Source organism: Lagopus leucura, unplaced genomic scaffold (assembly GCF_019238085.1).
Source record: "Lagopus leucura isolate 7727_CA_CO unplaced genomic scaffold, USGS_WTPT01 Super-Scaffold_100157, whole genome shotgun sequence".
Lineage (NCBI taxonomy): Eukaryota > Metazoa > Chordata > Aves > Galliformes > Phasianidae > Lagopus > Lagopus leucura.
In genome coordinates, this window is record NW_024962334.1 from 16,840,660 (window position 1) to 16,866,282 (window position 25,623).

Here is a 25,623-nt window from a genome sequence, read left to right on the forward strand (position 1 = left end):
CCCCTTTATACTCACAATAAAGGTCTGCAATCTGTTAAGCAATTTTTTTTTTTTTGTTTGCATTATGTGAGAAACACATTTTGACTAAAATTATTCTTCCATATTTGTATTGTCACTAGTTTTTCAGGGATATTGCTTGAAATGTATATAGATTAGGATTCGAGTTTTGGTGCTTTTGTGAAGAAGTAAAAAATACCCATACATTATTCTTCTGTTTTTACTAGTTTCTATATATCACATAAACATCATCTAGGGAGAAAAAAAAATGTTTAAAGTTTTAAAATAAGCACAGCTTAATTGTTTTGCACCTGAAAGAAGCGGTGCAGCTGCAAGGATTTTTTGAGCAAAGTAGAATTCCTGACTGATCTGTCATCTATAAAGTGTGCAAAGAAAAATAGGTAGCTGTCATTAAAATTACATTTCAGCTTTCAATAACCATTTAATGAGTAGCGTAATTATATAAGTATGGTACCTCAAGTACTTCACTCAATAATTAAAAATAATCTCATCTTTAAAGTGAAAGCGCTATAATTATTATTTGACTTAACCAGGACCACTGTTATGATCTCCAGTGGCACCTCAGATTGTTCAAAGTGGTTTTGAAAGTATAAATTAAAATTGGATAAATCATTAAATTATTAAGCTTTAAATATCTGAAAATGAATATAGAGTGGAATTTGGAAGTCATGTTGTAAGAACTGACAACCTTAGACTGCAAGCATGTATTTGTGTTAAAATTTTCCTTGTCTTTAATCATGAAACACCACATTAATGATTGGGTATTTTATGTCAACTAGAACTTGAATTTTCACAATTATTAAATACCATTTTTAAAGACCTTAGATTAGAATACAAAGAAAATATTAAGCAGAGTGCAAACGTGTCAGCAAAGTGATCTATATCCATTTTGATACTTGTGAGCAGGGGAATGCACAGTTTGATTTCCTAAGTGGGATCACTTTTATCACCAATTCCTAAGCTGACAGCCATAAAACCCTTTCATAGTTGACATAAGATTAGTAAATAGTTTATTGCTATATAAATAGAAACATGCTGTGTACCCACAAGTAGTCATGCATGTGTGTACACACCGATATACATAGAGAGAAGACATTTTTTTCATATCAAAAAATGATACGTAGTTTAAAAAGACAAGAATTTGGATTCTGATTCTTTTTTAAATGTTAAAAGTACATCCGTGGAGTAAAGGAATTTCAGTTAAGCTTCTTGTCTTGGACCTTTGGTTGTTATCTGTTTCCCTGGTCTTCTCTATGAGGAATCCTGTACTGGATTTTTGTATCTTATGTAAGACAGCTGTTTTCAGAGCTGATTCCTTATTGAAGGAGATGATTGAGCAACCTGTGATCTCCAATGGTTCTTCACATGCTTTTCCACTCACTGAGCACTAGTGTAAGCTTAAGGAGCTCACTGTGCCTGCTATATACCCATTGCCTCTTCCTGCTCTCAAAATTAGTGGCTCTACAATGCTTCTTATTGTCAGAAGCAGAAACTATGTGCAGCACCTTAACAAAGCTTTTTTTTTGGAGTGAGGTTATATTACAGTTTGTTAAAATAAAAATACAAAATAGTATGCTACATCTATAGTATGTTTCATCTATTTTATGTCTACAGTCTCAAATGTTCTTAGAGAAGAAGTTACTGCAGGTGACAAACCGATGTGTTCTGTGTGAATCTAGTACTGTAATAAACATATAATTTACAACTCCTTCTCCGTGCATCTCTGAAATCCAAAGAAGATGACTTTTGAAACGTTCTTTTTTATTAAATGCATCAATTTCTAGTTATGCTAATTTCTTTTGAAACAGCTTCCAGCTGTGTCCAGTAGTTTCAGCTCCTAGCCACTTAAGTACCAACTCCCTTTAGCCCTGAGTCTCCATCTAAAAGCAAAGTCAACTAAAATACAGCAATGGAATTGATTTTTTTCCAGCAGAAAGAGTATTCGTTTCCAGGGAAAGGAGTTTCTCCAGTTAGATCAGCAGTTAAGAAAGATACTCAGAAGGTATTCAGTCCCTTTGAAGGAACTGCCTTGTTTTATTATCGCAGTAAAGCCCAATGACTCCTGTAGTGTTGGAAAGCTGGGCCCTGTAGCCTTCCTTATTTTGATACAAGTGCTACCTATAAAACTGGATATTTCCACTCCCTTTCTTCTGTAAGTGCAATAAGATTTAATTTAGTTTGTTGGGATTGGTTTTTTTGGGTTGGTTGTTTTTTTTGTTGTTGTTGTTGTTGTTTTGTTTTGTTTTGTTTTGTTTTGTTTTGTTTCTCCAGCTATTGCATTTGAGTTCAGAATCCTTCTTGGGATGTTTGGGACAGGATTGGTAGAGAGCATCTTTTTTTTTTTTCAGTGTAGCCTTTTCCATTTCTGAGGCTTGGGACCTAAAGATTAATATGATCCAGAATCAATTAACGTTTCTAAAGGAGACCACAAATTCAGTTATGAGAATCATGAACCTTATATTCATAACTCTTAAGTATATATATATACCCTAATTTGACTAGAAAGTTGAATCATTATCACTGCAGACGCACATGACCTCTGAATTCCATCCGGAGTCTACCAGACCTTTCAAACACTAGGATAACTGGAACTTCCCTGAGGAGAGGTGATCTAGGGCATGGACTCCCACAGCTTATTGTCATTAGTGAAATATGTGTCCAATTGCTCTTATTAATTGTTGACTAAACGCTTACCAGGATTTGCTGGAAAGTCTTTCAGATACCAGTAGGTGAAATTTAAGAAATCTTTTTAAGTTAATGAGTACTTTCCACTTTGTGTTATCATTTTTAGCAGTTTTAACAAAAGGCATTGAATCATCTGTCAAGATATTATTAACAGAAATATTTGTCTTAAAGAGAATGAAATAAGGGGGATGGGAAAGGCCATTTTACTAATTCATGTTTCTGAGAGTGCTGGAAGTACATAGTCCTGGACAGTTTTGATAGCGGCTACTAATGATAGTATGGAACAGCAAATGTGGCTCTCAGGAAAAAAAAAAACAGTAACTTGTATGAATGATATTTATTAATGGCAGGTGTACCATTAAGAATGCTGAAGTATTGAAGTGGTCATTTACAGAAGGGAAATTATTGGGGGTTTTTTCTGAAAGAATGTTTCAGAATAAAGAATGATACATATGGAGTTGTCTGTGAAGGACAGCTGACTGCAGCCATGTCCTTTAAGTCTTAGTGGATATCAGACCACAGATCCCGCCAAATTTTCCTTCTTGCGTCCTGATGAAAGAAAATATTTTTTACTGAAAATCTACTTTTCTTCACTAGTTGATCCTTTGGGCAGAACAAATGGTATAGAAGAAAGATGATAAAGGCCTTGAATTTTTTGTGATAGTATTCAAGTAGGAAGAAGATCTTGTTGCCATTCTTATGTTCAACAAGATCTTTTTTAGCATATAAACATAGCATTGTGAATGAGCTTCCTTTTCAGTCTGATTTTTCCCTTTTGAATTTTGAACCTTCCAGAACTACAATCTGAATAACAGAGCACGAGAATGTAGCCAAACTCCCATAAATAAACGTATGTGTTCTAATCAGTTCCATAGGTGAATTTCCCAGGCTCTTCTCTGTTTCTCTTCTGGACCTCATGTCATAAAATATTCTTTTCTCATCATAGCAGAGTATGTTTTGTAACAATAGTGGAAGAAGATTTTTTTTCCAATGGTTTGTTGATCCAAAATGAGTGAAGAGTGAAGGGAGGAATTGGCACTTCATACTTTATAAAATGCTAGATGTTAAGTTTCTGAATGGTCACTCTTGAATTACTAATTACAAATCTGGATCTAAGTAATCATTTCCTATTTCACACTTAAACAAACAAACACTTTCACACAACCCTGCCACTAAAATACAGAAATCTGAGATTTCACTGGGGACACGTTCTTTTGAGGGACATATTTTCATGGCACGTGGGTTTTTACTTTGATTTTGAAAGTTGCTCATCAAAAACAAACTGACTAATTTTGATTTTCACAACTTACTGTTTTTATTGGAAAATTTGCCACAATAGGTACCATCTCTGTACACTACATTCTTTGCCAAGGTAGAGTCAGGCCATAAGCATAAAGAGATCATAAAGACAGTTATTTTCATAGACTAAGCAGGTTAAACTATCAACTTGACCTAGTAAGACTCATCACTAAACATTACTTCCACATTCACATATCTCTTAAATAACTCTGGGGACAGGGATTCACTGATCAGCCCCTTCCAGCCCTCTCTCTGAAAAAATTCTTCCTAAGGTCCAGTGTAAACTTCCCCTGGTGCAACCTGAGACCATTTATTGTGTTCCACCACTTGTCCCCTGAGAAAAGGGTCCATATGCTTTTCTTTCCATCTTGTCCTAAGAATCTGATTCTGCTTTATCCACCAAGTTCTGTCACTCTCCAAAGACTTAGGAGAGGTGAAACAAGACTTGTTCACAGTTCTTGTGATGGTTCTTAATGGCTTTTATTATTTATCCACTCAAGTCTCTGCCTCGTCTACAAACAGAAGCATGATACTGAATATGATTCTCTTTCTGGACTTGCGGCTGATTGTTTTGCGGTTTGATCTGCTAGAAATACAGTGTCTTATTGTATCCATTTTGCTTTGAAGGAAAAGACAGAAAGAAGTTGGTATCAGTAAGCAGAACAGAGCCTGTAAAGGTGCCTGATGCTATCTATAAATGCATTAAGGAAATTCACAAAGACATAGAAGAATTATTAAGCTGCATGACAAGTTATGCAACAGTAAATAGTATGAAACAGAGCATGAATAAATTTTATTTGAAAAATAGAAGATTTTTTCTGGCTTTTAATAATCCTTCAGTAGAAGCACTTATCACATAGAAGAAGGACTCCTAGTGCTTGCTTTCTCTGTTTCACTCTGCTATGTATGCTTTTATGTCTCAAGACATAAAACCAGATGTTTTACAGACATATTACTTAGGTAATTTCAGAGAAACTTTGAACATCTGCTATGAAAAAAAAAAATACTGCTGTTACACAGTCAGCTCAACATTTTTCACAATATAGATGAACTTTTACATTCTTTGTAAAATCATAGTCATCTATTTATATGGTATAGCTCTTTGGCTTTATTCTAGTAAAATTGTATTTAGTAAGTTGAGAAGGGCCTCGAATGAAACTTGCAGTAATATTAAGTCTTAGATTGCCAGAACAGTCAGGCTCCAAATTGAACATACTGGCCAGTTGTTTCAGTTGCCAGCTGTAAGAATTTGAAGGTGCAAAACTGAGCTTTGACTAAGTAAGTTTTGTCATAAACTAAAATTAGCATGTGCAGTAAAATCGATTGTAACACTTATTGTATTATTTATTATCATGATCTGTGTTATAACAAAGGCTTCTCACTTCTGTTTTGTATTAGGAGGATCGAATGAGAATGGAAGCACACAGCACACCTCAGATTCTGCTGGAACATTTATTTCTTACAGGTTGGTAATTTGTTATACTAATTTTCTAATTTTAATAAGCTTGAATGTAATAAGCAACATAACCTATTTAAAGCAAAAAAGCAGGTCTGTATCTTTCAAGATTATTGTACAACCTAAATTGCAACAGTTAGTAGACTGAAGATGAAGGATTTAATTAAGAATTATCTGAAAAACTTGTTTTCTAGATTATTTTTTTCGAGACTTTTTTTCAAAATATTCAACTGAGGAAAGTTTTGGACATCTGAAAGCCTAAATACTTTTTTCTCTAAGGTATGCAGTAAAGTAGAAATTCTCACCTAAGTTAATAGAAGCTAAATGCTGAAATTTTTAAGTGATCAGGGTCACCTTTCTGATTTTCTCAAAAGTAACTGCATTTGCAGGCAAAATGGAACTCTATTTGTTGGTTACTACAATTAAAATATAAAACAAAACCATAAGATTTCTTAAATTCTGGGACTAATCTTTCAATTCCGTTAGTAGTAAATACCAGTTAAAGAAGTATAGTACTGAGCAGCTTTGCACAGCACTGTCAGTAAGCTTGAGTCTTGGTTGGATAAGTACTGGAGGATGTCTTGTACTTGAAAGCAAAGCAACGTAATTGGCAGATCTGTAGTTTCATCTTTCAGCCAGCAAAATACTGCCTCTGCTACAAATGCTAAATCTTTGTCCTTGTGACTGATAATTAATAGTAAGATTTGTGCTAACTAGAATTACTGCATCTGATTTCAATGCTGAAGCATGGGAAAATAAAGCAAGCCTACCATCATATTATTTTGTATTCACTGAAGTGAACTGTGATGATTGGCCTCTATTTCTTTCTCTGTTTGTAGTCTGTTGTAACTTGTACTTCAAGGGGATGGGGCAGGCAGGGGGAACTTGCCTGTTTGCCTTGTCCTGGCTATGGCTAGATAGGAATATAGCATGCTCCTTGGCCACCAAGCTGTGCTCAGTATGAGCAGTCCTCAGGTTGGGATGACCAGTGGGGACAGAAGTTGAGAACTTGTTGCAGACTGGTGACAGATTGCTGACAAAGCAGGGAGAAAGCAGGCTTTCATTGAGGATGTTAAAAAGAAAGAATTCTCATGATGACCCAGATGGAACGCAAAGAGCTTGCTGCAATTCAGACACCCAGAGAAAACTTCTGGGCTGAGAGCAAGGTTAGACAAAAGGATGTGCCTGCAGGGATGCTTTTGGCCAGTGGAACCAAATCCTTGCAATTTTCTGTATGCTAGTAAGTCCGTGGTTCTGTTTTCTGTTCTGATGAAACCCAGTTTGTATGATAAAAACCCTATGGGGACCATTAGGATGTCCATTTTAAGAATATTGTGTTAGCAGATCCATTTCAGGGTCCTGTCTTACTCAGTTTTGTCTTGTATTGTATTCTCTAACTTATGCAGCATACAATTTAATTTAAAAAGTGGGGTCAAAAATTCCGCTGAAAATATTTCCATGCTCTTCAGATCCAAAGCCTGTATAGATACAGCGACCATGTGCTGGTTTTGACTAGGAGAGAGTTAATTTTCTTTATGTCTCAAACATTGCTGTGTTCTGGATTTGTGATGAAAACAGTGTTGATTACACTGGGATGTTTTAGTTGTTGCTGAGCAGTGCTTTCACAGAGCCAAGGACTTTTCTGTTTCTCATGCTGCCCTGCCAGCAAGGATCTGGGTGTGCACAAGGATCTGGGAGGGTATGCGGCCAGGACAGCTGACCCAAGCTGACCAAAGGGATATTTCACACCATATGGCATCATACTGAGCGATAAAACTGGGAGAAAAGAGGAAAAGTCGAGGACGTTCACAGTTATGGTGTTTATCTTCCCAAGTAACCATTAGATGCGATGAAGCCCTGCTTTCCTGGAAATGGCTGAACATCTGCCTGCCGATGGGAAGAAGTGAATGAATTCCATATTTTCTTTCCTTGCAGGCACAGCTTTTGCTTTACGTATTGAGCTGTCTTTATTTCAACCCAAGTGTTTTCTCAGTTTATCTATCCAGTTCTTTCCCCCATCTCTGTGGGGTGGAATGAGCAAGTGACTGTGGGGCACTCATATGCCTGACGGTGTTAAATGTCGACAGGCCACGAAGCAGCCTCTCAAAAGGAGGCAGGACAGAATTTAGTCAGATCAACAAAAGGAAAATGTTGAGAGCTCTTCTCTGCCATTAATTCCAGGACACTTATAACTGAAAGCTGTTAACTCCAGAGACCAGCTGTTGTGCCTGCCAAAATTAAGTTTGGGAAAGAAACTGCAGCTAGACTCTGGTTCCATGAGTTATGCTGTGGGGCTGGGTTCCTAAACCCTCTCATCCTACCCCTGGCATTCACCAGTCATTGAGCTGGTCCAGTGGATTTGAACGAGCCCATCTGGGGTGAGTTTAGTGGTGATTTAGTTCATGCTGTCGTCCTCATGAAAGTTTGAGTGAGTACAAGTGTCAGGGGAAGGAAAGCAGCTAGAAATAAGTGGTTGGATGGAGAGTGACATCATTTCCTTTGGTCAGCCTAAACCATAGCAAATCGTCCAGTTGAGCCAGTCTGTGGTTCATTGATGGAGTGCAACCCAAGACATTATTGGTGCAGAATCCCATGGATTGATCAGGCATAAGACACCCAGATTGTACACTGTGCGGCATCTTCTTTGCATTGATTCAGTCAGATAGCTAATGGGCAATTATTCCAGAGCTGGAGAATTTGATGTTTAGCACTTACCTGTTGGTCTCAGGACTTACACTTATATGCTTATGGATCTTATGCATGTACCTTTTCAGTACTTTAGGAATTTTATGCCTTGTAAAAATTAATTAGGACAGTTCTTACAGTGTTCTAAACTTATTCCAGTGTTTTAAAACATCTTCAATGCTCCACAAATAAGCAGAGGATAAAGCTGGCTGTTGTATCTTCGTATTCCTTAGTCCAAAGTGAATATAATAAATAAACATGACGTTGACGATGAATTCCACTGGAAAATAATCATATTCTGTCAGAGAAGATTACAACACAACTTGCAAAACTGAAGTCAATTAACATTTTAAAAGGAGCTCCATATATCACTGCCAGAGTATTATTGTTGCAATTAGAGGCAAGATGATAAAGCAAGATAGTACAGTATGTATATGTGCATGTGCATATATAAATAAAAGAAACATCTAGCTTTTAATAGTTACCAGGCTAGCACCATTTTTAAGTAATTTTACAGTGTTTTAGTTATGAAATGAATGTTTCCTGCTCAGTGGCAAGTAACAGCCATCATACTATGAGACAGGCTGTAAATTTGCTGGTTGAGTTGAATATTGTATTGATAGTTACAGTTCTGGGCTGCACATTACGTAAAAATGAGCAGCTAACACCTTATGAAAGATTAAAAGTGAATCTTAAACTACCTTGAAAGTTAACGATGGTAAATGTAACGAAGAAATGTTATTTCTTTAAGGACTCATTAGAGATTTTGATTTAGCTGTCAACGAGTATTGTTTCAATAAATTACTCATTTCATAAAACTGATGATAGTCTAGTTTATCCAATGTGTTTCAGTCTACTCGACTTAAAAGAAATTGGCTAGTGGATTTTGCTGTAAAAGAGACAAGGTCTTCTGTGGATCTTGATAGATGTTATGATTGCAGAAGGCTAACAGATACAAATTCTATGAGAAATTTTCACTACTAAAGCTGTTTTAAGTTTTTTCAGTTTATTTAGGTGAAGAGGGATGTTTTAATATGGTGGTGTCATCTTAGAGTGTGTGGTTCTTGCTTGCATTGGTCACAGCACAGATTTAATGCTGCTTATGTTCAGATAGTAAGCATTTCCCTCCAGGTCATAAAGTTTCTAAGTAATGTAAGTGAAAAGCATGCGTGAGTGGCACATATTCCTAAATATTCTGCAAGTTTGAATGTATCCTGACTGGTCACAGAATTTTCTAATTGGTCTTCAGGTCCTGATGGAAAAGTTTGTACTCTTGAGAAGATGCCTTACTAATAAGATGCTATGGAAATTCTTTCCTAGAACTCTGTTATCAAAATTTGAAGTTCAGCATTAGAAAAAAAAAATTAAAATAGACATTTCATAATCTCTAAGATACTTGGGAAATTTTGAGCTTCAGTGTGCTGTAATATTTCATTGCTATGGATGAAGCCTTGTCTGGATGTGCAAATTGGCTGGACTTTGCCAGAAGGAAAAGAAAAATAGGTGTGGATCTCTAGTTTCAGTATCTGCAATGCAGTGCCACTGGAAAGTAGAAATACTGTCTTTCTCTTGCTTTCCCAAGGGCAGCTGACCTTCTCCTCGCCAAAGAGGTGAACCCCTTGCCAGCACATATGACTACAGACTATTACATTAATCTGTTTAGCCTCAGTACCAGCTGCTTGCATGTTTTTAATTATCTTATTAGATGGTATAACAGTGACCTATGAAATAAAATGAAGGTGAGTATTTTTTAACTTTATTTTACAGGCTATTTTTCTAAATATATTTTAATGACCTAATTATGACTTTTAGGGAGAGCCATTGATGCAGACATTCAATTTGGCTGATAGAATCTAACATCCCAAGGACACTTATTTTCTTCCAAGGTGGATTTGTACATTAATACTGCTTCTAATAAATATATTGCCTAAGAAAAGCTCTCTTTTCATACTTGCATTGTTAAACTTACTGTATGATTCAGAGACCCCTGACTACTATGCTGATAATTTCTTACTACATCTCTGCACTTTTATATAGATTTAATTTCTACCCCACGTATCAGGATTAAGTTAATTTATGTGTGGCTTAATTCCATGCTTAAACATGTAAAGATTGCACAAAGTTGTGGGATATGTAGTCAATATATATTCTTCCTTCCGTTGATATTTAACCTAGGCAGTAGATTTGATATAAGAAATACTTGTTCCATTTTCTTACCCTGACTTCTTACAGATATTGCTTGCCAGATGTTTTCTCTCTTACTGCAAAAAAGCAATGTGGTCCTGCTGGCTGAGGCATGTTTCTTGCGCACCAGCCAACAACTACAGGACTGATTTTGAGCACACAGAAGAAAGACAGCAAAGGGTGCAAGCTGTTTCTCCCTGTTTCCACTCCTTTCCAAAATTGGGTAGTGAAAGTAGTTTGACTCCTGTTTGACCTATGGCTTTTCTTGGCAGCTGAGTGAGAAATCACTACATAGACTCTGTCCTTATATGCAAAGGGGTAGGCAACGTATTCCTCCACCTTGAAGAAAATTCTTGTTTTAATTTGATAGGAAACAACTTTTTTCCGTCTACACGCACCTATTAGTCTTGTTACTACAAAGGTGTGTTCCTTTACTGCTTTACCTGTAAGATATCCTCATGCTTATATAACCTATTTTTCCTGACTTTATGCACTGTGTGACCACACATAATCAAGAGCTGGGAAATGCAAGCTCTTTTTTCCCTTTGGGATTTAAAATATTGTAAGATTCGAAAATCATAGAGTAAAAAGTAAGACGCTTCTGTTCTGTAAGGACAATTCTCAGCACTTACGTCTTTCCACTCTTTCCACAGTGCAGTAATAAATCTGGCATCCATGTTTGTTTTGTCTCACAAAACTAAAAATTTTTCTCAGGAAAAATTTTTGGACAGCATCTTGGTTGATGCTGTTTATTTGCAAAGAGGTGTTTTCACTACAAGTCTATTTTGTCTGAGCCTCTGAAACTCATAATTATTATATTCTGAATGTGCTTATAATCTTTTCCTGGATGTAATGGTTTGTGCCAGTAGTCTCATTTTTTCCCTGTTGGTGAAGAAGTTTGCAATTCCATCTTGCAGATTTCTTATTTCCAGCAAGAGAAAGTGACTTCTTGCTCTGATAACAGTTTTGCTCCAGAAGCCTTTTTTTTTCCAATCCAAGAAGACCACTTTAGCACCTACCGGGAGCTTGGAAGATTTCCATTTTCCTCTGAATTCTTCCAAAATTATTTTAATTACTTTTCCTGCTCAAGGGCCCTTACACAACTTCTTGTCAGGCCTCTTCTATTAGATCCTGTTATCCAAAGGAATTTGCTAAGAAGTTACTAAGACAAGTAAGAAGAAATTGTCGCTGAGGAATTCAGTCCCTACAAGGAATACGTGTTCTCTAAGATCCAGACATTTTGGGAAATATAAATTGTGTATTTTTTGAGCTTGCGTGTGTGTGTTCATATAACAAGGCTGCATGCTCGTGAACTAAAAAAAACTTGTGGAGATGTGGTTAGCTGCATGTCTAGAAGGGAGAAGCAACAAGGGAGAATTAACACTAGAAATATGAGTTAGACTGAAGCAGCACAAATAGTCTATCTTTAGCTGAACAGTTACTAGAAAGGTAGGTGAATTATCAGTGAAATGTTTAAAAATTGATTGGATGCTTCACCTTCCCATGCTTGCATCTCTCCCTTTGCTCTATTGAAGGTTAGCAACCTTGCTTCAACCAGGTGCCTGGATGTTAGCGTGTTAGCAGACAGACTTTGAGTGACATGGTGAGGACTGCCATGCCCAGAGCAGGAGATAGAATTCTACTCAGGAGACTTAGAAAGTGAGAAAAAAAAAAAAAAAAAAAAAAGTCCTATCTATGTATGCAAGGAACTTCAAAGGTCCTGGTGGCATAACTACACAGGTTAAACTACAAGGCCTGGAATGTACAACTGACAGATCAGTAACAATACATATTAAAAATAGAATAATAAAATGACCATTGTGCAGTTCCTGCCATTGAACATGATGTCTAAATTTTGTTTTGTGGTTCTGGTGAAATTGAGACTTCCAGCTGGCTGCAAGAGTTCTTGCCAGATCATAGAATCATAGAATCATAGAATCCTTAGAGTTGGAAGGGACCTTTAAAGGTCATCTAGTCTAACTCCCCTGCAATGAACAAGGACATCCACAGCTACATCAGGTTGCACTGGACTTGATTCAGACTCACTTTGAAAGTTTCCAAGGATGGGGCATCAACCACATCACTGGGCAACCTGTTCCATTGCCTCACCTCCTTCACTGTAAAAGGATCACCTGCCTTGATCTGCTGACCCCAATGCTTTTGATGCAGCCCACAGTACAGTTGCCTTTTTGAACTGTAAGGGCACATTGGTGACACATGTCTAGCTTGCTATCCACTAGTACTCCCAAGTCTTTTTTGGCAGGGCTGTGCTCAATTCTTTCATCCTCCAGCCTGTATTCATTCTGGGAGTTGCCTCAACCTAGGTTTAAGACTTTACATTTGGATATGTTGAACCTCATGAGGTTCACCTGGGCCCAATGCTCAAGCCTGTCTAGGTCCCTCTGAAAATGACATCCCATTCTTCTGGTGTAACACCGCACCCCACAGCTTGGTACAACAGCAAACTTGCTGAGGGTGTACTCTACCCCACTGTCAGTGTCACTGATGAATATATGAGAGTATCGGCCCCAGCACTGACCTCTGGGGAACACCATTCATCACTGATCTCCATCCAGACATTGAGCCACTGACCACCACTCTCTGGAATCAATTGTGCAGCCAGTTCTTCGTCCACTGAACAGTCCACCCATCAAATTCATATATTTCCACTTAGGAGAGGAGGATGTGGGGTACCATGTCAAAGGACTACTGAAGTCCAGACAGACGACATCAGTGGCTCTTCCTTTGTCCATTTATGCAGTGACACCATCATAAAAGGCCACTGGGCTGGTCAAACAGGATTTGCTCTTGGTAAAATCGTGCTTTGTTCTCCCGTACCACATCCCAGTCTTCCATGTGCCTTAGCACTGCTTCTACAAAAGCTAAAGAAGACCAGAAAGAAAGTGAATGGATTCATGATCCATTACAGAGATGAAAGAAAATAAAGTTTTGAGTACAGAGTTCTGTACCCGATGAAATGCTGCTGCAGGTAGAGATTTGCTGACCACAAAGACTTTTGTTTCCTCTCCGGTCTACACTTGCACGCATGCTATCAACTTCAATAATGTTAGGTTTTTGCTTATGTTAAGGAAATGATTTTACTTTTATTCATCCAAACCTTTTTAACTCTATGTCAGCCAAAACTAAGTGAAACCCTAAAAGCTTAGAAAACCTGGCCTTCGAATTGTGAGCCTCCTAGTAGTGCAGCTATGAGGAACAACATCAAAAAAGACATATATTTTCCAAGAAGAGCAATAAGCTTTCACATGAAAGCATTCAAGTAGATTTTCAGGATATCAAATGTAAATCTGTGTATTTTGGAAATGTTTATGTTTTAGAAACTTTCTGCTTATTACTTGATACTACATTTCAATTGCTTTTTTTTCAGGTTTTTATAGAAAAAATTCTGTTTTCATTACACTCCTGGCTTTTGCTTCACTTTTTTCTCAAATGTTCTTTTTATGGCCTAATAAATAATACAAACTATGCATGCTTCTTGGATATATGCATCACATTTGAACAGAGCTCTTGCATTTGAATGTAAATACTTTATTCACTTACTGATGTTCCTATCGATAAAGACCTCATATTGCAAAACATATCACATGATAATTAGTGGACTTTTCTTCTTTCTGATGGACTGTTAGCCTGTTGCTTCGTTGGGTGCCTCCCAGGAACTGAGTTTGGGTCTCAGCACTTTAAAAGGTACATTCAGAAGATAAATACATGAGACAAAATAACTATACACACTGTTTAATAAGTTGTCAGGTACAGGTTTCTTCATTATCTGTTGTTTGAAATGAAATTTCAGTAATCATGGATAGTAACATTAGCCAGTAGGTCCTAGCCCTTGCAGTCCCAGAACATAATCTTCAGTGACATAGATTTTAGTTCACTGTGCTTGTTCCTCATTTACATTTCTACATTTTTATGAGTTTTCGTGCCTTCCCTGGTGTTTGATGTTGTTTGAACATCATGGTACAAAAATATTTTTATACTATTGTTAAACTTTGGAAGACTGCATTTGTATGCATCAGCAGCAGTATTTCATAAATCAGTATGTATAGAAGTTAGCTGGCATTGTTTGCCAGAATATCTGTGCTGTATCACTTTTTCTCTTTTGTCTTCTTTCTGTTTTTGAAAAGGGTATTTATTTTGTAATGAGCTTAGGTAGGCTAAGGTGTTATTCTGCATATCTGTTATTGGTGTATATGATTTACCATTATGATGCAGATTAAAATTAAGCAAAAGACCTTGAGGCTGATACTCCACTATAGGCTCTCAGTGGAAGAATGTCTTTGTTACCTATACCCCAAAACTCCCACAGCTCAGCATTGCCTCAGTAAAACTCCAGGAACTGTTATTCCAGAATTATTTTCTAGGCTTCTCGTTCCTTTCCTTACAGTGTATTGTCAGACAGTGACTCTTCTCTTTGAAAACTTCAGATTTTTTTCTCTCAAAACCTAATGTTTTTAATTGTCTTTACAACTGTTATAGCTCTAAAATATATCCTAAGATGTGTCCTGTTGGAAAGAAAGAACAAATATATATGGTTTGCTGAGAGATCAACCTCATTTTGTATAAGGAAAAAAGTATGTGTGCCAGAGCAGGCCCCAACGTAAAATTAATTCAGAGACAGACTCAAACTCTGCCATGCTTATAGTAGAAATACGTGTTTCAAGAGATGAGAATTAAGAAAAAAACCTTGCAGAACAGATCTGCAGCCTTCATCCCCTCCATTTTGCTTGGTTTTTCATCTAAATAATCCAACTGTCTCAACAAATATTTTACATTGAACCTTCACTGCATAGATACACCACATGAAATTAAGTTTTTTAAAGGAACATTAATCTAATTACTTTTTCCCCATAGGTTTTACATTATTAAAAGTTTACAGTATGTACCACAACCTATTAGACTGCATGTTTAAACAAGTGAGAATATAAAGTAAAAATGTGTACAAAGTAACCAGAAAACACTAACATTTATATTTACCTATATTTTAATTGTACGACTTAAAAGTGCTACTGTAACACATTATTATACGTTTAATTTTCTAGTTTGATTAGAAGCAATTGCATGTTCTTATTCACAGTTTAAGTCACTCCAACTGGCCGTAGAAGCAAATGGGATGCAACTTCAGTGAAGCAAATGGGATGTGGTAGACTTGATCTGTGATCTTTATTGCTCATTTCCCTTTGACCGATGAGATTTCTACAAGCCTGGGTTAACAAGGCTCAGATATATTAGTTTTACAGAGCAGGGCCATATCATTTCTGAAATTATTCTTTTAGAATTGAAAGTTTGTTGATATTGCATGGTGTTGCCATTACTGAAACAGTCTCTACAATTGCGAGGTTTCATTTATTACCTTTAATTCAAAATATCTGAGAAACAAATTAGTGGATGCTCTTCAGAAAGGATTTTAGATATCATTTAGCTTTCCTAAAACTGTGACAGATTCCAACTTCTATTTACACAAAAGTCTTTTTTTCTGTCACATATAACTTTCCGTTTTAGTTATCCCAGCAGCCAAGGCAGGATGGAGAGGAGATATAATCTTGCCAAATTTCTTTTGGCTGTTTTAAATGCAATTTTGTTCAAAATATGTTTGGAATTGCATTATAAGTTTCTTTTAAAAAGCATAATGTCATCTGCACTAATACAATTTGAGAAGTGTTGAAATTACTGCATAGCAATCACTCTCAACAGTTAGTGAAAAAAATAACCTTTTGAGGTTTCTTCCTCTTCATTCCTTCTATTTGCAGTTGCACAGGTTCAAACCTTTTACTGACTCAGCTGACATCTCAGTATTTTGAATGACTTTGTAGAATGTGGTCCACTTTTAGAACAATGTGAATAGCTTCAGAATTTGACCTGTTTTGTGCACAGGGGAAAGCATCACTCTCAAAGCACTGCTACCTTAGGGAGGCAGCTTGGCAGAAGTTATAATGGCCAATGATGCTACAAAATTTACAATGGCAAATGAAGAATATTATACATGATAGAAACAGGAGGGTTATTTAGATAGGCATAATATACTGTAGTTACTGAAGTATAAATGACTATCAAAGAAAAGGCCAGATTTTTCTCAAGCTGTGTCTGCTATATACCATACGCTGTATTTAGAGGAGGTAGAATTGTGGTAAACAATCAGGCAGCTCGCTGCAGAAGATTGGGATGTAGAGGAGATACGGAAGCAGTGAAATGAGTAGATAGGCTTTCTGACTTATAGACCAAGGGATGTGGCAACAAGGAAGGAAGTTTCCCCACACTACTGTAGTTACTAGTGCTATTTTAGTCACTTGGGAATATTGGTAGCAGAAGCTAAAAGTCAGCTTCAGTCATCATTGTTCTTATCCCGAGTACATTTGCTTTTCAGTGAATTAATAATCAAGATCTGGGAACGAACAACCATTTTTTAGAAAACTGTGAAATCGTAGAATCACCAAGGTTGGAAAAGACCTCCAAGGTCATCCAGTCCAGCCCATGTTGGTCCTGGCTGAAAGGTGATGGTGCATTTGTAAGCACAAGTCTAGTCCTAGCATGGATGATGAGTTTCCTCCTATCTCAGAGGAGCAGAACTATAATGGTATGATCCATTCCCAGCAACTGTATCTTATAATTCTTTTTCAGAAACTGCACAAGTTCTATCTAAAACAAAGTTTAAAAAAAGTCCTTCTCGCAACTCAGCTTATAAGATTGAAAACTATCTAAATTTAGCTTGCATATATTTAGGGCAGTTTTTAAAGCAAGAATTTGTTACTATTTAGTATAACCTATTCTGTGACTTTAACTGCTGAAGAAAGTCTGGTGAGATCTTACCCTGGAGTCACAATAATAGTTTCCCTCTTTCTGGTTTCATTTGGTCTCCCAGGGAGAAGTAATAGTCTCCCTTGTGACAGTCAGAGAAGGAGATGTTCACCTTAAGGACATGCAATGAAAATAAATCAGAAACACATTTCCTTGCACATAGCCCAGCTCTTTGCATTGCAGTTGCCATTAGAATTTTAGAGAGGATGGAGAATGTCTGTCAGGAAGTCTAGGGCCACTAGGACCATCACTTGAGCTTATGCTGTTCTTGAGATTCGTTTCAGTAGAAGGTGCAGGAAATATAGATTTAATTCTTTTATTCAAACTCAGTAGATGGTTTGGGACAATTAATTTCCAATTGTTTCCCAGTAGAACAGATTTACTTGTATATTAATGAGGCACAGGTGTTAGGCCCCTGGTGCCTGCATGCCTGGGAGGCATATTTAGGTTGTTTATCTAGTCAGCCATAGGTACTGCAAGGTACTCAAGCTTGCCTTTAACAGTTTATACAGTGAAGCTTTTTAATTTTTTGATGTTTTTTTAAATTTGCTAGCACCTGTTAAAATTTTAAAACTGATCATGTAGAAAGAAGTAGGAGTGATTTCAATAGTAAATAGCACTAGATGTTAAAGAAAGTCATCTTCTATTATGCTTAACTGCCCAGCTTGACATTAAGAAGAAAAGAAGGTTCATTTAAGCAAATATGTCATGAGGAGCTAATACAGTCAACAGTATACTTTTCTATTGCATATTTTTGGAATAGGTACTTCTTTGTCTAGAGCTGAAACATGAATGTGCTTATATTAATATTCATTTTTCTTGTTTATTCACTGAACTGCAGTACCAACATTTTAGAGGAAATGGAATAGCCTCCATAGACATTATGAATTTCAGTAGCTGGCATAATTATAGCGATCTACATATTCATTAAATCCAAAGAAGAAATGTGTCCAAAAAGACAGCCATGCGTTTAGAAATGGCACACAACTAAATATATACATTTTAAAAGAGTTGCTTTTCTCTCCTTATCCAAAACTGTGTAGTGTCATATCGTCCTTAAATCAGCTGTGGCTTTTTTTTTTCTTTTTTTCTTTTTTTCTTTTTTTTGCATAAATGTTCATTCCTTTTGCTTTTGAACACAGTAAAGAATGGGAAGAACTATTTGTAAACAACAATTACTTGGCAACTATACGGCTGAAGGGGATTAATGGGCAGCTGAGAAGCAGCAGGTTCCGTAGTGTTTGCTGGAAGGTAAGAAGAGAAAATATTTATTTACAGTTTGTGGTTGCAATATATCAACACATTACCTGATGCGCTGGAAGATTATTGATGCAAAGAATCATGAATTTTCCAGCAGACTTCATCCCAATGTTTTCCTCCTCGGTTTTGTAATTCATAGGACATTTGCTAATCATATTGAGTTGCCTTAAAGCTGAATTGTGAGTGATAGCAAATGATTCCTTGGAAAGACTATCTTTGTGTTGGGTGTTACGTTTAAAATTGAGTACAATACAGCAGTTTCTCCTGTCAGCGTCTGCACATTTAAACCATGCAATGGAAGTAGAAAAGTTTCTCTGAATTCATGTTTCATGATATGGAAATTTAAACTCCTTTAAAATCAGTTGGATGCTTCTCCTAAAACTTCTTCCCAGAGAAATGAGAAAATGAGGACCAACCCCTCTTGTCATGACTGGAGAAAAAAGGCAGAAACACAAAAGATGCTTAGAGGTTCCTCACTACATTTTTCAATAGTTGCAGAGAAAGGCAGGGAGAAAAAGTACAGTTGCACTGAGGTGGTATATAATGTCCAGAAGAGCTGTGTTGCACTGGCATCTGATGTAGCTTTGATAATAGAGAACATTTTTCCTGGTAGAGTTGCTCTGTGTTAGCATCAATAATTTAAATGACCTCACTTGGAATCTCAACCTTGACTTTTGAAAAGAAAATTGAAATACACTTTGTCCATTAAATAAACAAATTTCAGAAGCTTCATGTATATGGATGGCATTGAACAAATTTAAAGATAATAAAGATAATGAATAATTCTAGAAATTAGACTGGTTGTATTTGCATGTCCTGAAATGGGTTAGGACTCTGTTTCAAATTGTTTATTTTGAAGATGCTATCAGTGCTTTCGTTAACTTCTGAAATACATCTTTTTAGCAATTTGAGAATGTTGGGTTTTTTTGTCAATATTTGCTGTTTCATAATCCTTTATAATATGTACATGAAAGCATACTTTAAAAATTAAGAAAACACTTATTTTGCTTTATTTTAGATGCAATTAAATAGCATTTTCCAATAGATGTTTCTTTCTAGCCTCATTTAAACAGAAATCTGAAAGAACTGAGATGTAGATATTGTCAAGGATTTTTTGCACAATTAAATCTTTTGAGTTTTTCACAGAATTTTAGAATGTACTTCTTTTATATAGACTAAGATTTACCCTTTCCTCATTTCTTAGGCAGAGTCTCTCTCTGAGTAGTTAGTTTCTGCTCAGCACTCATACTTGGTTTTAGGCATGTTACAGCAACTCCTCAATGTCATGTAAATAGCTCTAAGATTTATATATTCATTTTTATCCCTTCTTTGCATTTTGTTTCTGCCTTGGAAGTCATAGTCAACTCTACTAGAGCTGCTACAGCTTACAAACTTGAGTTTGTGGTATCAATAGGATCTAATAATTTCTGTTGTATAATAGAACTGTAATTGTTTCTAGCTTGTTTGTGTATTGACTGGAAAGTCCTAAAGTCAGGATTATTCTATAGGTCTTTACTTCCTTTTCCCTAATTGTAGAATATTTGTGTGTCCTTCCTTCAGTCTTCAGATTATGCTATCTGGTGGGATTTATATGAAAAGCTGTATTACATTGATTAAATTAATTGTTTGTATTTTGATTTGTTAATAGTTGTTTCTGGAGGTGCTACCCCAAGACAGAAGTCAATGGATTAAAAACACTTCAGAATTAAGAACTTCATATAATAAGATAAAAGAAATCGTAAGTTGGTATAAAATAGAGTCTCATGATTTCATGTAGGTACAAATGCTTGTAGTATAGCGTGGAAAGATTTAATTTTTTTCTGTTCTTATCCAGCACATTACAAACCCTCGAAAAGCAGGACAGCAAGATCTGATAATCAACAATCCGCTCTCTCAAGATGAGGGGGTAAGTTAACCCTTTGTTCTATTGATGTATTTCCTACAATTATCATCATCATCATCCTGACATCTCTAATAAGAAAGCAGAAAGTATTTTCAAAGCTGTGACACTTCACTGACAGGTTAATTTTAGGCAACTTTATTTTTATACATTGCTTTTTTACTCCATTTTATTATATGTAAAAAGATATTCAGTATGTTATATCTCATATCTTCAAGCGTGTCTGCTAATGACATTTTTTTAGCTTCTTACCATTTTTGAAAGTTCATTTTTTTGGGGGGGAATGGGGAGGGCAAGTTTTCTTAAAAATCTTAATGTGATTAAAATAATTTGTTTGGCAGTATTTAAGATATTTACACCTGGAAAGACTTTCACAGATCTCTCTGATGGAGGGGTCCTACGTTGTTCACAAGCAGAAACCCATATTTGTTTGTATTTAGTGTAGTTTTCTGTTTCATATTTAATACAGAAGGAGAGATGTTTGAATAGGTTTGCTGAAACGTGGAAGCATTGATCATAGGCACCTTTGTGGTTCTGCAGCCAGTATGACTGTATATGCCATCAAACCTTTGTTGAACGCAGTTGTACAGAAAGTTGTATCACATGCAAAAGATTTAAAGTGGTCTTGTTGTAGTTTATGATAATACTCAGCAACACAACCTTCTTTCTGCCTGTGATTATCTTTTGAGGAGAGAAAACAAAGGTTGACATGTCAGGGACATAGTCTGTAAAACAAAGCCACAGGACAAATCAGACATAGGGATAAAGAGCTGAGTGCCTTTCAGTCTCTAAACATTTTACCTTTTGTGTCCTGGGTTTTCCTTTCTTTTTAGCAATCAAGATTCTGTTTCCTTTGCATTTTGGTTTGATGAACTGTTTGGATAGGGGAAGGAAAGCGAGTTTCAAAATGTGATCTAGGTCCAATTAATAAGATATTGTCAAGGATACATAATAGTTTTAAATATTTTTGTTTTCTTCACATTTTGTGATGCAAATATAGATGCTAATTAACATTTTACTTTGTTATTTTATCTTTCTTCTGCGAGCTAACACTGATATACTTTCCCTTTTCTTTCTGTGCAACCTAAGCATCATTGAATGCAATACTGCACAAGCAGAGTGGTTACAGTCGTTAACAGAGAAGGAAGAAATTCTGAGAGTATTGTAACCACTCTGCTTGTACAGTATTGCATTCAGTGATGCTGCTTCTGCTGCTATCTGAGAGCTATCCTAAATGAAAATACTGCTATAGATTCTGTTCCTTCTATACTTAGATCAGTATGGCCAGGCTACCAATTCTACAGTAGGATAGGCTCCTACACTACGCTTTCTCAGGCATACAAACAACATTTGCTGACACCTGGCAGGTTAGCTTTTGCAAAATATTGCTAAGCAAGCCGCAAAAACAAAAAAGAGATAATGGAAATGATTATAAAAACAGATACAGAAGAAACTAAATGTGCTCCAGACTGTTATTTTATATTATTTATGTTGACAATGAGCTTCAAAGATTCTGATTTTAAATAAAAAAGCCTTTCTAGAATTGCCAGTTTTGTTCTGCTCTATTTGTACAATTAGAATGGTATCATTTTCATAATAGGTGTTTAATCATCATACATTCCTTATTTGATTTTTCCTTCACTAAGACAAAGTAGCTTGGTTGCAAACAATTTTTTAGCATGGAAATTGTTGCAGCTTCTAATTAGAGTCCATATACTCATAGGAGAAATGTAGCACAATGAACTGGACCTTCTTCAGTTCAGCTATTGGTTCTTGTGAGTTTGAATTTACTCCACTTTACTACATATTCTTACAAGTAACTCAAAAAACCTGCAGCCTTCCACCAAATTAATACAGTAAGCAAAGTAGTAGGATCCATAAACTTACATGTTTTCATATAAACTGACTTTCTAGGATACTACAGACAAGTCACTAACATTCTTTTTCACCCCCCAAAAATTAATGTGCGTTTCCAGGATTGGTGAGGATTAATTAGTTAATATTTGTACAGTATTTTGTTGTACAAAGCAAAGCCTCATATATTAGTACAAGCCTTTGTTTCATATAATTATTTTTCCTTATTTCAGAGTCTTTGGAATAAATTTTTCCAGGATAAAGAGCTTCGAGCAATGATTGAACAAGATGTAACAAGAACGTATGTAGATCTTTAAAGAAATTTCTAAATATAAATGTAGATTCTGTATTTTTATGTGGTATATATTATATAGTGTTTTCTTGACTTAAGATAGTGTAAATGTCAGGATTGTTGAACATGAATGTGTAGAAACATACATTAAATGTATAAAAATACAGCTTTCTTGGAGTGAAGAACGAGAAAATTGAGTTAAACATTAAACCCTGGAGATTTATTGGTATCATTGAAGAAAAGCTCTTCTAAATTAAGATATTAGGAAATGTATTACTATATGAAATCTAAAATAGAGTTTTCCATGTGAAGCAGAGAGAAGGAAAGAGAAAAAGAAAGGTCTTTTAACTCCGTTATTATCATAATAAAAGATTGAACAGATGAGTTTCTGTAATTCTTAACACTTATTCAATCAATAATAAAAAAACTGTTAAATTGGTAAGGAAAATGTCAATGATATAGAGAAGTTAAGCATTTCTATTTTAATTATCACTTTTCTATTGTCATTTGTCGCATATGCCTTTTGTCCTGTGTCTGTCTTTCCATCTTCCTGGCCCTTAAGTTATTCTTATTTGGTAACCTTTCTTCAGATAGAACACTGTTCCTGAAAGCATTTCGTTTTAGAGTTGTAGCATTGACTGATATCTAAATCTAATTACGTTCAATTACTGTTTAGGTACCATAGAAAATTTTACTGTATGCAAACACTTTATTGTAAGTTGAAAAAAGCAGTGATAGTCTCAGACTGTTCAAATCCCAAGCTCACACGTTTTCATTTACAGAAATAAAGTCAGCCAGAAGAAATCATTGCTCTCTGGTTTTCAGAGATTTTACATGTCTGTCCCTAGACCTGCTCTTGAATGCATTTTTGCCATGAGATGTGTAATTAAAATCTGAATATGTTTTCATGTACGTTCTCACAGATGGCATTTTTTGTTTGTTAAAGGGAACAGTTCAGGATGTTCTAAGATTAAAATATATACATATCTAAAACGTAATTGGAGAATGAAAAGTTGTGTGAAGGGTATGTTTCATGTAGGATCATTTTTAAAAATGCATATATGAAGTCCAGGCTCTCTCTCTGGCAAACAGTAGAGTGAGTAATGTTCAGCAATGCCAGTAATAGACACCAATAAGATGATTATTTATTAATATTAAATACTGTACTTAACACTTGTATGAAACAATAGCAGAATGTGTCATAAATATTAACGTAAGTCAAACCAGAAGCAAAATTTATTAGTAGCATGATATTATTTTGCAGAGCATGTGCATTTATGTGTACACTATATAATCTATATCTTTTATATTTATATGCTAATCATAAAACATTTTATGTTTTTATATATATATGGATGTAAACTAATATTGTTGTAAGAAGTGATAACCTTGGCTCTGTTCCTTGTCTTCAATGTTGTACTTTACATTTCTGTTCTCTGAACAAATTTATGGAGTTATAATATAAAGATCTGGCAATAAATTTCAGTGCTGTTGATTATAGTTTAAAATACTTATTATATTCAATTATCAACATCAATACCTTCTAAATTTTATTTCTTATTTAAAGTATAGCTTTTTATTCTTTGTCAGTGAGTTCAATACTCCATCTAACGGCATTAACTTAACAATGCTGAATAGTGTGATGATAACTATTCACACAGTATCGAATCACAGAGTTCTGTCTTTGGTTGAGAGCCTCTTTTCAGTCTGCACCCAAATTTCTTTTAGAAAGTATTTGTGTGTCCTTTTATTTTGTTGCCAACCTAAGTTTCTTCATTGTCAAAGTTTGGCTGACACCCATAGAAGGGGCTCCTAAGTGGATAAAACTAATGTTTTAAAAAATAACTAACTCACACTGATCTTCTCTTTCAAAAAGTAAGGATTTGAACACAGTTTTTTGGTTTTTTTTTTAATTAGCAATTAGGGTGAAACATTTTAGTAAAATTCCCGTTCCCTTGTGCTGTCTTTATCAGAGTTATAATTAAATGTAATATTCTGGTATTCATAGAAAGTTGTATTCTTGCCTTGCCTGGCTTAAGGATACTGTATTTCTAAAACAGTGCTTTAGTCATAAAATGACATTCTCCATAAAAATCCGTCCTGAACTAAGAGTTCCCTCGTGATCTCTTGTATTTACATTTACCATAATTAATATTTCAGCCAGCTTATTCATGAGTTTTTTTATTATCCTCTCTGTCACAATCTCTGGTATTACTAGATCCTCACAGATATCTCTGTGTATTTTTGAGTTTTCTTTGTTAGTCTTCTCTTTCTAAAACTCATAGGGCAGGACTGAATAACAGTCCTTCAGAAATAATCTCTTCAAACCCCTAAATTATGTCGATTGCCATCTGCTGTAATGCACCTTTTTGGTCTCAGCTGTGTCCTTCCTCTACAGTAATGTGATTAGTACAAGTACATACAAGTATCCAAATGTTGGTCTACCATTACCCCCACCAGGTGCCAGGAAAATGTTACACTATTCATCCCAATGCCTTTCTCAGTACTTCCATGTTCTGTGTTCAAACCATAATGTCTTCTGTGCCTTGACTCTTGCATCAGATCTTTCATCCAAGGATTTCAAAGCACCTTTCTAGCTATTTCTCTCATTCCTTGTTATTACCTCTGTGAGATGACCACAGTATTTGTTAAAACTCGTCGTTTTATTGCATGTAATCTTTTGTAATTACTTATTTTTTCTCTGTGATAAGCTTTACAAGAGTCAATAAAACTGGTCTAAAGTTTAGCACTGTAGCTAAGACCTTGGAAACAGGCAAGGCAAATGTTTCTTGAAGAAAACTTTCCTCCAGTCCATGTGACTTCATTTTGAAATTGACAATATTATAACCTTTATATCAGAAGTCTATTCTGAATCCTAACATCATTGTCTTCCATTTTCCCTTCTCCAACTCTATCTTTTCTTTTGTCGTTCTACCTTTCCAGATTTATTTTTTTAATTTGCTATTATTCCACATAGTTGGATGTGGTTTGGGGTGTTTGCTTCGTAAAATATTTTTGCCATCTAGTTACCTCTTCAATAAGCATAGAAACACTTTTATTTGTGCACTTACTCATTAAAGTGCATCCTGCATAATCAGTTTCTTTCCTGCTTCCAGCAGTCAGTGAACAGAATGCTTTGTGAAAGTAGTGTCAGAATAGTTACAGATTACAAAAACA

The 25,623-nt window shown here is 35.6% G+C and overlaps 1 protein-coding gene across 6 annotated transcripts in view; it reads left to right on the forward strand.

Annotated features, from left to right (window-relative positions):
• TBC1D5 (TBC1 domain family member 5) overlaps positions 1-25,623 on the forward strand; it is a 294,295-nt gene that overhangs the window by 142,185 nt on the left and 126,487 nt on the right. For all 6 annotated transcript variants that reach the window (XM_042888801.1, XM_042888804.1, XM_042888805.1 and 3 more), the window contains 5 exons: positions 5,401-5,467; positions 18,283-18,391; positions 20,049-20,138; positions 20,235-20,306; positions 22,388-22,455. In XM_042888801.1, the coding sequence (XP_042744735.1) occupies positions 5,401-5,467; positions 18,283-18,391; positions 20,049-20,138; positions 20,235-20,306; positions 22,388-22,455 (406 nt within the window). The remainder of the gene's footprint in view (positions 1-5,400; positions 5,468-18,282; positions 18,392-20,048; positions 20,139-20,234; positions 20,307-22,387; positions 22,456-25,623) is intronic.